We start from the raw sequence: 12,101 nt of genomic DNA, 5'->3' as shown, positions 1-12,101 counted from the left end.
TCTCCTCCTATCTGGAAGAGTCTAACTTACAAATATATGAATATATGCCTTAGGGGCACCGCTCATTGCCTCCTGGCAGGCCTTCTTCCTTCCCTGCCATTGTCCATGTGGCCACCAGAGGGCAACCTCTACTCACAAGGCCAACCTGTCGCTCTCCTGTTTAAAGCCCTCCCCTGGCTGGCCAGCCCCTACCTACAGGATGGGTGCAACCCAGAATTGCTTGTTCTTGCAAAGCAGGCTGTTTCTCAGCTTTGGGCTTTGCTCAGGCTTCCCCTTGCGCAGGAGGGACCCTGCCCTTCTTTGTCATCTGGAGGGGATTTTTTTTTCTTGCCTCACCCCGTGGCATGTGGGATCTTAATTCCCAGACCAGGGATCGAAGCAGCTCCCCGGCCCCGGCATTGGAAACGCGGAGTTTTAACCACTGGACCGCCAGGAAAGTCCCCAGAGGGGAATTTCTAAGACGCACTTCCCTTGACCAGCCAACGTGCTCTGCATCCACGTAGTGCTTCCTGAAGATCTAGCACGATCCTCTGTGTCGCTTTAAAACATCAATTTATCAAAAAAGTTGGCTAGCTTCAACATTAATAAGGGCAATAACAGCATTGGATCGCACCACATTAAGCCTGTTTAACATCAGTGTGTTCATAACGGTCTGAAAGTAGTAATTGATCACCACTGAAGGGTGCTGAGGAACCACCACATTATTTGAACAGTTAACAAATAAAGGGGAAAATGTAAGCATTTATCCGGTCTTTCCTTCAACAAACTATCTCTAAGGGTAATCACAGTAGAAGAGAACAAGTTTCCTTTTATAGGCATATTCCAGCTTGGGGGGGAAACAAAACCCCAGAATGACAGATTAAGAATATCGCCGTCTTGTAACCCCTAATAAATGATTGGATTTAGGTCAAACAACAATATTCGATAAAATTTCAGTAAGACAACCATATTTGAGCCTTTGAGGGAAGAATGCGACACCACCTGTAGCTTGGACATGAAAAAACTGGAACGTTGGGAAACTTTCAATTCTGATTGGTTGAGGAAACTAGAGGTAGGTGAATGTTGGACCAATCCAAGCGTTTCTGGTGGCAGAGGGGAGTCTTCCGGTGAAAGAGAAGGAATTAGGGTGTGATCGCATCTCCTTTCGGCCACTAGTGACTTTTTCCTCCAACACCTTTAACTTCGGGAGGTCCTTTCCCACACTGGAATGTATTCCACCTTGACTGCAGCTTTGTGAGATGCAGTGTGTTAGCAGTTTCAAAAAATCAGAAATGGGGGGAAGTCTTATTTTTAAAAAAAGGTTGAGTGACTCATTTATTGGCCTATTGGCCTTGAAGTCAAGAGATGACTCTGATCCCTTTAACTCTTGGGGTGGCTTTGTGTGTGGAAGTCCAGGAACACGATCCTCCATCTTTTCACATTAGCACAGCCAGTGGGATTACCAGGTTATGGAGTGATTATCTTGGGAAGTATAAAACTGGGATGAGGTAGGTGAGAGGTCAACTTCTGTGGGAAGCGGGGGGGGGGGGGGGGTATGGGAGCTGGGCAGGAACGAGAGTGGAGACAAGGGGGTGGCGTCCCATCCTCCGCAGCACTTTACAGGTTTTAAAGGACGTTCGCATCCATCCCTTTCCTGGTTCCTTGCAGGTAGAACTGCAGGTGTTTTTGTCTCACTTTACGGGGTGGGGAGCCCCCAGGAGTTAAGAGCCTGGGTCACCAGCTTGTCCAGAGTCAACAGCAGAGCTGCAGCCACTCCGGTTCCGGGTCTGCACTGCGCTCTCCCTCCCACCCTTCGTCCACCCACCCGGTTAGCACGTGTGCCCAGCCGTGTGCACAGAGGTCTGTGTTCTTGTACTCGGGTGTCCCCAGCTGTACATTGAAGTCTTTCTCTCTGCGTGCTGCCCCGCGGGGGCCATGCTGCCTGATGGCAAGTGAGATGCCCGCGGCTGAGATGTCCGCGGCCGAGTGGAGCTGAGCCTGCCAGTGCGGAGGGCTGGGAGGGGGGCGTGAGGCTGCTCGGCGACCCCCGGGGAGTGGTGGCCCGGCTGACCCGTCTTGGCCTTGCTCTGCTCCTTTCAGCTCTTGGCTTCTGCCACTTGGTGTCTCTACCCTTCCTGATCTTCATGGGTTTCCAATTTCCTCTATCAGTTTCTCCGACCAGGTCCCCAGGGTGTTGGGGTCCGCGTCCCCTTTCCAGCCGCTGTTACTTGTCTTGCAGCCGGAGGTCAGAGAATGGGGCTGACGTTGCGGGAGGTAGGGGCGTGGCTCCCGGAGAAGGGGGACTGGGCGTGGGGGGTATTCCCGGACTCAACATAGAGATGCTGCGGGCACGGGGCCATAACTAAGACAGCAATCAGGCCCCTCCACCGACGCTCAAGACGCCTCCCCACCCTCAGTCCCGCCCCCCACCGGGACAAGGGGCGGATTCTCGTCTGCAAGGCTAGAGGCCACCCAGCAGCGCCCACCTCGCCGCCCAGGGGCCACTCCGCTTTCCCAGGCGCCCCGCCGCCCCACCGCCTACCCCCAGCGCCCGCCAGCCCCCGGTGGCAACCTAGTCCGCTCCAGATCCGCGCCACGTTTCCTCTGCATCACTGGGGTTTCCTCCCCTCGGCCGAGCCCGAGCAGAGCAGCGACCGCGCGTACCGCCCGAATCCCGAAGCTCTAGGCGTCCGAGCCCGCGTGCAGGACTGAGCAGACTCGGCCTTCGCGTCGGAACTCCGAGTCGGGACCGGACGGCGGCGGCCGGGTCCCCGCGCGTCATCGGAATTTGACCCTCGGAGCTCCGAGGTGACCCCGCTCTAGGTACCGTTCGCTGTCTGCGCGGCCGGCCCCGATCGGCTTCTCAGCAGCCAGTCCCTGGCCCTGGCTTGAGGGAGGTAGGGGGGCAGCCAGGCCCGGGGGCGGGGGGCTGGCATGCTCCTCCCCCGCGGAATGGGGGCAGCAGAAAGCCACGCCCCTCAGGGGAAGAGAGCCTCTGCGCCCCCTACCGCCCAACCCATCCCAGCCCCGCGTCCCAGATAACTTCAGACCGGACTTCGCCCAGGTGTTCAGAGGCGCTTTCCCTCGGCCTCCCATCATCATTTGGCTCCCACCTGTCCCAGTCTGGTGGGACTGGCGCCCAGGGGGACCCCTGCCTAGAAGACAGCTTCCTTCGGGATCTCCCTCCCGCCTGCTTCCCCAAAAGACCGGGGACCACCCTCCAATACAGCCTCCCCTTCTCCATGATCGTGGCCCTCTGAGGCACCCCCTCTCCCCAGTTCGTTGGTCCATCTTCCTCATCCCCTGCCCCTGCCTCACTTCATCTTGTCTCCCCTGCCTCTGCTCTCAAGTCTCTGTTCTCTTCCAGCCTCTGCTGATTTTCTCCTCCCCGTGACCCCTTTCCCCACCACACACCACGGGGAGAAGGGGGTGTGTCAAGCTGCTTTCTATTTCTGGTCTCCTTGGGGAGGGGGCGCGTGCTAGGACTTGTTTGGCATCTGCTGTGCCCTGTGTCACGAGGTGTCATGTCTGTGACTTGGTATCCGTGCCTCTCCCCCACCCCCCATCGTCTCCAGGTTGCCTTGGTCTCCTTTCTGCCTCGGCTCCAGTCCTTTTCGCTCTCTTCTTTGGGCGCTTTGTGTAGCTGCGGTCTCTTTGACTCCGCCTCTCCTCTCTCTGCTTCCTCTGCTCCGTGTTCCAGCTCAGAGAAGCTGCGACCTCAGGGCCATCAATATTTCAGGTGTGTTTGGAGGGAGAGAGATGGGTGGGGGATGGGCTCCCGGCATGCCCAGCGACGACTCCAATCATCCTCTCGCCAGAGTGGATCATTCATATTTATGAGATTGAGAGAAAGGATACAAGGATGATAAGGAAATGCTGCCCCCTTTCCTGGAGCTTGGTCCAGGGGGTGCTTGGACTACATTTCCCATAGTGCCCAGGGGCACAGGGCTGCCTCTGTCTCTGCCTAGACACCTAATGGGAGTTAGAATTCAAGGAGCCACATTGGAGGGTGGGAAGGGATCAGTGTGTGGAGCAAGGGCTGTGGGGCCAGCTGGCTGCTTTCACTTGGCCTGTTACCCCTGACCTGCTTTGTTCCCAGCTCCCACCTCCTCCAGGGTTGAAGGACCTTAGAACTTTTGCATCTCCCACAAAGGGAATAGGAGTAGAGTGCCGGGGAAGGAAAGATGCAGGGTGAATTAGCAAGTTCCCCGTTCTTTCCTGTGACCCTGGGAATCCCCTCCCCTTACACACCTCTTTATCTGAGATGCAGACACTCTTTGGCAATAGTCTCCCCATCTTGAAAGTAAGAGGGAAAATGGAGCCTAATGTTTGCACCTAGTAGGATGTGTTCCGGTCTACAAGTTGCTCACATTCTGCCCCCTTACGGGGGCAGTGGGGAATTGCTGGAATATCCCTGAAGTACCAGCTTGTATGTTCCAGGGACCCATGAACAGCTGATGAGATTGTCTGGAGATCCAGATGGGAGCCACAAGCTAACCTGCTCCTCTCTGGGCCTCATCATCCCCAGTAATCTGACTGAGCTCATTTTTGGCATAGAAATTATTGACGGTGGGGAGAGGGCAGTGTGTGTTCCTCCCGCAATCTCATCTCTGCTTCTGAGTCAGCTTAACCCTTAGCACTTGGAAACTTTGACTCCTGCCAAGGACCCAGTCATGCCTATCCTTGCTCTTCAGGCTGGGGTCGGAGATCTCCCCACTGGCCTGAGATCCGGGAAAATTTAACTTTTAGCCCAGCTTTGTCCAAGCTGACTCACCTTAGGCAAGATCTTAACCATCTTGGGCCTTGATTGATTTCCTCTCTGTGAAAGGAATGGGTTGAACCTGACGGTCCCTAGTGGCCATAGCAGGGGCTCTAAGATCCTCTGAGCCTGTGCTTCTCCCTGCCCTCTGATGATACTGGCCTGAGCTGTCTTACCTCACCCCAGCTTACCTGGGAGAGCCTTAAGCCTAAGAATTAGACTGAAGAGAAAGCGGGAGATGGAGCCCTGGTTTTGAAGCGTGTTTGTATTGGAACCACGCTGTGCTTGTTTGTGATATGTTTGTGATATGGAAGCTAAAATTATCCCTAACCCACCCCTTGGTGCCCCTGCTGGTCCCATCTCCTAAACCTAGGTCATGTTCTTGTAAAAAAAAAAAAAAAAAAAGTCTAATCATCCCCAAATCACCCTCCTCAAAGTAGCTGGTATGTGTGTCCCCTGGGATGTTGGTTACTGAGGCTTATGTAGGTTATGTGAGTGGACAATTCTAATTGGCTGAAAGAGAGAAGAGGGGATTTGATTGGTTGATTTGGTTGGTCTGGAGGAGAGAGATCTGGAAATGAGGAGTCATCCGGACTTGGAGATGGGCCTTTCTCTTTTGTCCCGTCTCTGCGCAGGGGAAAAAGAAGAGCTGGATGCCAAGGGGGTACCAGATCCACAGGCCATTGACCCAAAAAGGAAACTCTGAGGAATGGGAAGAGCAGGGGTAGCCTGAGTGGGAGATGAAGCAAGGATTACAGGAAGAAATTTCCCAAAAAGAAGAAAAGAAGAGAGAGAGAAGGGCGTGTGGATCCAGAGGCCCAGCCAGTGAGGGTGCGCGGCAGATGTGTAGAACTCGGAATAGCGGAGGAACCGGACAGCCTCTGTAATTTAGAATTCCGAGCACAGAAAGAGGGGAGCAGAGAAGAGGGGGTAGTCTGGGGTTGGGAGCAGCTAGAATGGGGTCTGGATCCCTGAGTAGACTGAACTCTCGCACAAGACGGCCTGAATGCAGGAGCAGCTAAGAGATGGGCTCCGGGGCGGAGCTAACAGGAAGCTGGGAGTAGCAGGCTCCTGGGAGTGGAGCCAAAGAAAGGGGGCGTGGCGAGTGGGCAAGGACCTGATGCTCAGGGGTATGGAGCATCTCAAGAGGTGGAAGAGACGCCCGCGAGTGATCTTTCCGCGGGCTCTTGAATCCAAGACCCAAGTGCTGAGGAGAGTTCCCTGGGCAGGCCCCGGGTCTGGCCCAGCGCCCTGGGTGGTGACGACGGAGTGCTCAGCGTGTGGGAAGAGGCGAGCCCTTTGAACGGAGAGCCCTGGCAGGGGAGAAGGCGGGGCGGGGGCCCCCTAACGGCCTCGGCCCGCAGATCGCCCTGGGGTCGGTGCACGTGATCGACGCTGGGGAGACGGCTCCGGTGGAGTGGCTGCGCGCGGCGCCCTGGGAGTGCGGCAAGGGCGTGGCTGGGATGCTGCAGCGCTTCTGCTCGCAGCTGGTCAAGCGAAGGCACCCGGGGATCAAAGTGGCACGACTCACCCGGGACGACCAGATGGGGTCCCGGGAGCTGAAGCAATACCACCTAATCGCCAAGCAGGTGAGAAGGACAAAGGAGCTCGGATGGGCGGGCCTGTCCCCCAGGGGCCTCCGGGCTTTATCACCCTATATGCAGCCAGTTGCCGGCTTTCCTTCGCTCCCGGCTCTGCCGAGTGGGGGCGCCCATGAGCCCTGCCCTGGGACTCCCAGTCCTTACCCAGGCCCTTTTGCCCAGGGAAAGTCAAACAGCTCCGACTTCCCGTCTTTAAATCCCCCATCCTTACTCCAGGAGGCTGGAGCCCAGGCGTCCCGACTTAGTGTCCCCGCCTCTCTTCAGGGACCCAAACATCCTAATCTGAGCCTTTGTCCTTCCCCTCCGTCTCCCGCATCCTACTGACTGATCAGCTTCCCTCACTTCCACTCTTGGGGTCCACATCCCCACGACCCTGACTACTCCACATTGATCTCCACTCTCATTGGGGATCCAGGTTTTCGGAGGCCTTGCCCCTGGTTCCTGCATGCTCTCACATACCCCACTCCACCCGGCCCCGCACGGTCGGCCCTCGAGGGGCCCAGGTGGGGGCCCGTGGGTGTGAATGTGGGAGTGACGGTGCCAAGAGGAGCCGGGCTCGCAGCGCTCCCGCCGCCCGCCCCGCGATCACTCGTGCCCCCCCACCCAGGACATCCTTTTGGGCCAGCTCAACGTGTCGGCCCTGCTGGAGGGGCTGGGCGCGCGGCTGGCGGCTCTGCGGGCCTCCGGCACCTCCTCGCCGCTGCCCACGGAGGCCGTGTCGGAGGCTGGCGGCGTCGTGGCACGCCTCCCCTGCTGTCGCCCTCTGTGCAGCGCGACGTGCTTCCGGGCGGGACCATCATCCAGGACTGGCAGCCCTACCGGCCGAGCGAGAGTAACTTGAGCCTGCTGGCGGCCAAGGGCCTGGAGTGGCGCGTGAACAGCCGCGCGCGCCCGCGCTTGCTCACGCTGGGCACGCGCCCCTTCCCCATCCCACCTGGCGGCAACGGCACGTGGCGCTACGTCAACATCTACACCTTCGTCAGCGAAGGCGCGCAGGTTCAGAGCCAGCTTCTGTGGCATCTGCAGCGCCAGGCCCCGCGTCTCGTCCACCTCAACGTCATGTGCCAGCTCTTCCTGGCGCCCCAGCTGTGGTTACAGCTGGCTGATTTCTGCCAGGCTGGCTTGGGGCTCGAGCTGGTCAAGGGTTATACCGAACAATACCTGCTGGAGGCCGACATCTAAGGCCTCTCCAGTCGGAGGGGAGAGAAGATGCACTTTAGACCCACCTCCTTCCTCGTATCCCCCGAAAGCCCCGCCCCTGCTCTTTTCAAGCTCCGCCCCCTCCCCCTGCCCTCGGTCGTCGGCTCTGCCGCCTACACTTACCCGCAGTCCATCCTTCCCTTCCCTTTTCCCCTTACATCTCTGTCTGCCATCTTGACTCTAGCGCCCCCAAATGCAGTTGCCCACACCCTGATCTGAACCGCCGGGTTTGGGGAAGCCACTCGCGCTTCTGTTGTCCACCCATTCCCTTTCCCTGCCAAAGAATGGGTTCCTTCACAGCTTCAGAGCCTTTCCCTGTCCGTGCCCCAGCCTGGGAGAGTACTCTGCCCTTTGTGGCTTCTCCCTCCTGCCCCGTCGTGGATGGAAGCTGGCAGAGTGTGTGCAATGCCCAGTACCCGGCCAGGAGCACAGTTGCCCAATACGTATTACTTTTCTTGCTCCCAATCTTTCTCAGGCCCCCAGAGCTTGCCCTCTGCTCCTCTCCTCACCGTCCTCTCAGTCTCCCGTGCCTGGACCTCTCTTAGTTCTCCGTTGTCCATTTGTCTGCCCCTCCACTCCCCTTCTCCATGGTCTCTTCATCGCCCGCCCTGTGTGTAATATGGAGAAGGACCTGTAAAGGAAATAGATTTATAATGCCCCACCCCCATTTGGCCCCTGCTTACGCTCTGGTGATGCACTTTTCTGAGGCTGCCTCCTCTGACTGGGGTTTCCTCCAACTTTGCACAATGGTGCTATTTTGCAGACTCCCTTCCCTACGCCCCCAACCAGGGGCCCGAAGCAGGCCCGTGAACCAGAGGGTTCTGGGTGGAGAGCCTGGTGTAGTGGAGGGCAGGTCGCTCAGCCTGGTGCGAGTCTGTCTCCTGCTTCTACCCGGGCTGCCTCCTAGCGTGACTGGAACCCCCTCCTCCAGATATTTCTGGACACCCCTCCCATCCTCTTGTTCCTTTATGCTTTTTGTGGACTTTGACAGTCTTCTATTTAAATGCAAGTAGTAACAGCTGCATTTGCACAGCGATGTCTCCTACACGGGATCCTCACATCTCCCGCAGAGGGAGGAGAGAGAGGCTCAGACTCAAGTGCCTTCCAAGTGGCTCACAATAGCTGGTATCCTGGCAGAGACTAGAAACCAGGTGTCCCCAGCCCAGAGAATACCTCAGAACCTCACTGTAGCTGGAACTTCTTGTTGGACAATGGACAGTGAGCACAGGGTTCGCTGGGGATGGAATCAAAGACATGGACAGAGGAGGGCGCCAGGAGGTGGAAGAAGGTGGACAAAGCAGACAGCCGCTGCTCCCCTCTTTCCCCCCCGTTCCGGCTGTGCTGCTGTGTCTTGCTTGGCTGCCTCCTGCACCTGACCAAGCTGCCCTCCTCCCTGTCACTTCAACCATGGCTGTATTGCAATAAAACGGGCCCTTGGCCCACCTTCTGTGTCTGTTTCACTTCTTCTCGGTGGGGAGGGATGAGCTGCATTGTCCTCTCCCCCTTCCCCAGCAGCCTGTATCAGAGAGGATCTCTAAGCCCTGTGGCACTGGGGCTAATGACTTCCTGGAGGGGAGCTGGGGAGGGCTGCTGGCCGTTGCGCGCCCCTACCCCCCACACCAGCCAAGCGGCAGAAAGAATTGATTGCTCAGAACCGAGGCGGGCAGCGGCACGGCGCTTGGACTAGCCCTCGGCCTCGCTTTCCCCTGGACCTGGGAGTCCGCTGCTGCTCCAAATTCTTGCTCTCTCGCAAGTTCCCCTTGGCATCCAGAACCAGCCTGCCTCATTCCCACGATCCAGGCATCTAACTCCCAGCTCTCGGCTCTCTCGCGGCCAGCGCCCTTGCTTTCTCCCCATTCCTGGGTGGGCACCGCACGGAGCGGGAAGAGGTGGAGGGAGCCTGGGCGCCGCCCCGCGGGAGCAGAGCTCCGAAGCGGCGGAGACTGCGATCCCGAAAAGTACCACGCGGGGGCGCCAGGACGTGTGCGGACGCGGGCAAGGCAGCGCAAGGTGGTTTCCGTCCGTGTGAGTGTGTCCATGGGCGTCTTTGTGTGTCTGTGTTTCTGTACATGTGTGTACGAATCAGGGGGTGTCTGGGTGGGATATATTCGGGGCTACGGGCCTGGCGTACCCCAAAATCAGGTACTCCAAGTGGCTTCTTGACGAGGAGGCGCTTGATAGGTTACTATGTACGTGTGGATGGGGAAGCAGGGGACTGTGTGTATCGTCGCGTATGCAAGGCATAGCCTGTAAGTCTTGGATTTTTGAAGTTATATTCCTTTAGGGCTTTTATGCCTTCCCACCATCCTGTGTAAAAGGAATCGAGGGCTCTCAACCTGAACCGCCATTACACTGGTCACATCTTCAGCATGTGCCTGGACAGGTGACTCTGCTGGACTAGGTGTGACATTGTGTTTGTGTAAGTGGGTGTGTCTCAGGATATCAGTGTAACTCTGAATGATACTGTTGTATGTGTGTTTGTGTGACAGGTGGATGCTGGAGGAGGCTGGTTCAGGATTATGGAAGTACAAAATTTCCTTTCTCCTGTTAGCTTGTGGATACCACCTTCAGATGTGTGTGTGTGTGTGTGTGTGTGTGTGTGTGTTCCTTTCTCAGTCTTTCCAGTGGCTGTCTCTGTGTCTCTCCTCATCTCTGTCTCTTTCCCTCTTTCTCTTTTCCTTTCTTGGTGACTCATCTCTGCGGCTTTGCCCTCCCCCAGCTTGCTGGGTCTCCCCTCCCCCACCCAGGAGTGGGTGGGGGTATGAAGGAATGGGACCCTGGGACTAAAAATCAGGGTGAGCACCCCTTTATTACTCATCATTCCCAGACCCACCAGTGGCCCGTAGCCCTCTCCCAGTCCCCTTCCCAGGATTCCCCACCCTCCTGAACTGGGGTGGGCAGGGGATAGGCAATGATGTGTTCTAATGGGGTCATTTCCACGGGGTTCTTCAGCACTTTCTTTCAATTCAAGGTGGAGACCCCTGCCTTTCTCATAAAGTGCCCCTCCCTGCCTGTCCCCCTCATAGCTGACGCATTGAAAGGCTGCAGAGGTGAGTCACCGGTTGCGGGGAAGGGAGGAAGAGAGGGGAGGTGAGCTGCGGGGACCCCCAAGCCCCTGCCCTCTTTTTCTTTCCCAAACCTTCTCAGGGAAAAGACCCAGTGCTCTACCCCCTCCCTGGGTTTTCCAAATCTTCAGCTTGGATCATTACTTGGTTGGAGCCCATCTTCTCTTACTACCCTCCTGGAGAGTATGAGAGATTCAGAAACAAAGATAAAGAGACGGATTTACACAAACATCTCAGAGCAGACACCAGGCATCCCCTCCTGGTCCCCTTCTCAGCTTTGCCTTTCCCAGTTCTGTCTCTCATTCCTCTTTCTTTCCTGCCATCTCCCTCCTCTCCCAAACTCCAGGGACCTGTCCCCAGTCCAGCTCTTTTCCAGAAGCCCCTAGAGGCAGCCAGGTGTGAAGGGCATAGCACATTTTTGAGAGGTGGGGTACGTGTGAACGAGCTGACCCAGGCAGGGAACTGGGATAGAGAGAGGCAGAAACAGACCCAGAGATTCAGAGTCCATGCAGACACAATCCAGATTGTGGAATCACCAAATCTGTTGCCCTGGCTTCCATCTCACTGCCCCCTCCCCCGTGTCATAATGACTGAGACTCTTGGGATGTCGATTTCTGAGAAGCTCCCCTGGACTTCTGGGCAGAGTGGAGGAGGAAAGCATTGGGGAAGAATGCAGGAATGAGGGAACACTCTAAAAAACGCGGGGCAAGACTTGAACTTGGGGGTTGCAGATGAGTGGCTAGGATACTGAGGCTTTTCTGCACAGAAATCTAGAGGTGAAGGTAAGTGGGGGAGGGGCAGGAAAGATCAAAAGCACATAGCAGTCCACATAACCTGTAACATATATCAATTGACATGGAAGGACCCAGATAAGTGCACAAAGACACACGTATTATTGACACACCAAGCCAGGCACAATTTTCAGACACCAGCAGATACCCAGACTGGATGCACTCAAACTCCCAACCGCACAGGTATACAGGCACTCAGAGGGATCAGGACCCACACACACTCACACTTACAGAGACACCTGGAAACAGGCAAAAACACAGCTCCGCAGATTGGAAGAGAAAATTACATATTTAAATTGGAACACTACCATGCCCATCCACTCTCTAGCTGATTAAATACACAATTGGTCCCACCATTTTCCATTTCTTTTTCTTTCCCCCTATGTTTCACTAATCTCGGACACACACAAACGCAATGCACACGTATGTACATACATGTGCACATATACAAGCCCACAGGAACACAAACAATTTCTCTAGATGCCCATCTCTGTCATCTCATACTTGGTCTCTTAGCCCCATCAGCCTCTCAGGCTGCCTCCCCCCCACCTCGCCTCCCTCCCTCCCTCTTTCCTTCTCTCTTGGATGGCTTCCCCTCCCCCCAACAGATGTCTGAGCCATCTCTCTCTGATTCATCCTCCTCAGGAAGGTAACGTGACCCCCCCCCCATTCCACTGCTCTCGGTAACCAGGCAGGGAGGATAAAG

General features: G+C 56.4%; 1 protein-coding gene across 1 annotated transcript; it reads left to right on the top strand.

The window, feature by feature from the left end:
- The first annotated feature begins 1,482 nt into the window (after window positions 1-1,482).
- NAT16 (N-acetyltransferase 16 (putative)) lies at window positions 1,483-7,521 on the top strand. Its single transcript, XM_065892364.1, is given in 5 exon segments — window positions 1,483-1,487; window positions 2,397-2,679; window positions 6,103-6,327; window positions 6,947-7,087; window positions 7,090-7,521. Coding segments are annotated over 5 exon segments (1,086 nt in total).
- The last annotated feature ends 4,580 nt before the right edge of the window (window positions 7,522-12,101 follow it).

The sequence above is a fragment of the Phocoena phocoena genome, chromosome 15 (genome assembly GCF_963924675.1).
Source record: "Phocoena phocoena chromosome 15, mPhoPho1.1, whole genome shotgun sequence".
In the NCBI taxonomy this organism is placed as follows: Eukaryota; Metazoa; Chordata; class Mammalia; order Artiodactyla; family Phocoenidae; genus Phocoena; species Phocoena phocoena.
Note: the sequence above shows the minus strand (reverse complement) of the source record. Positions and strands in the feature narration are given on the sequence as shown.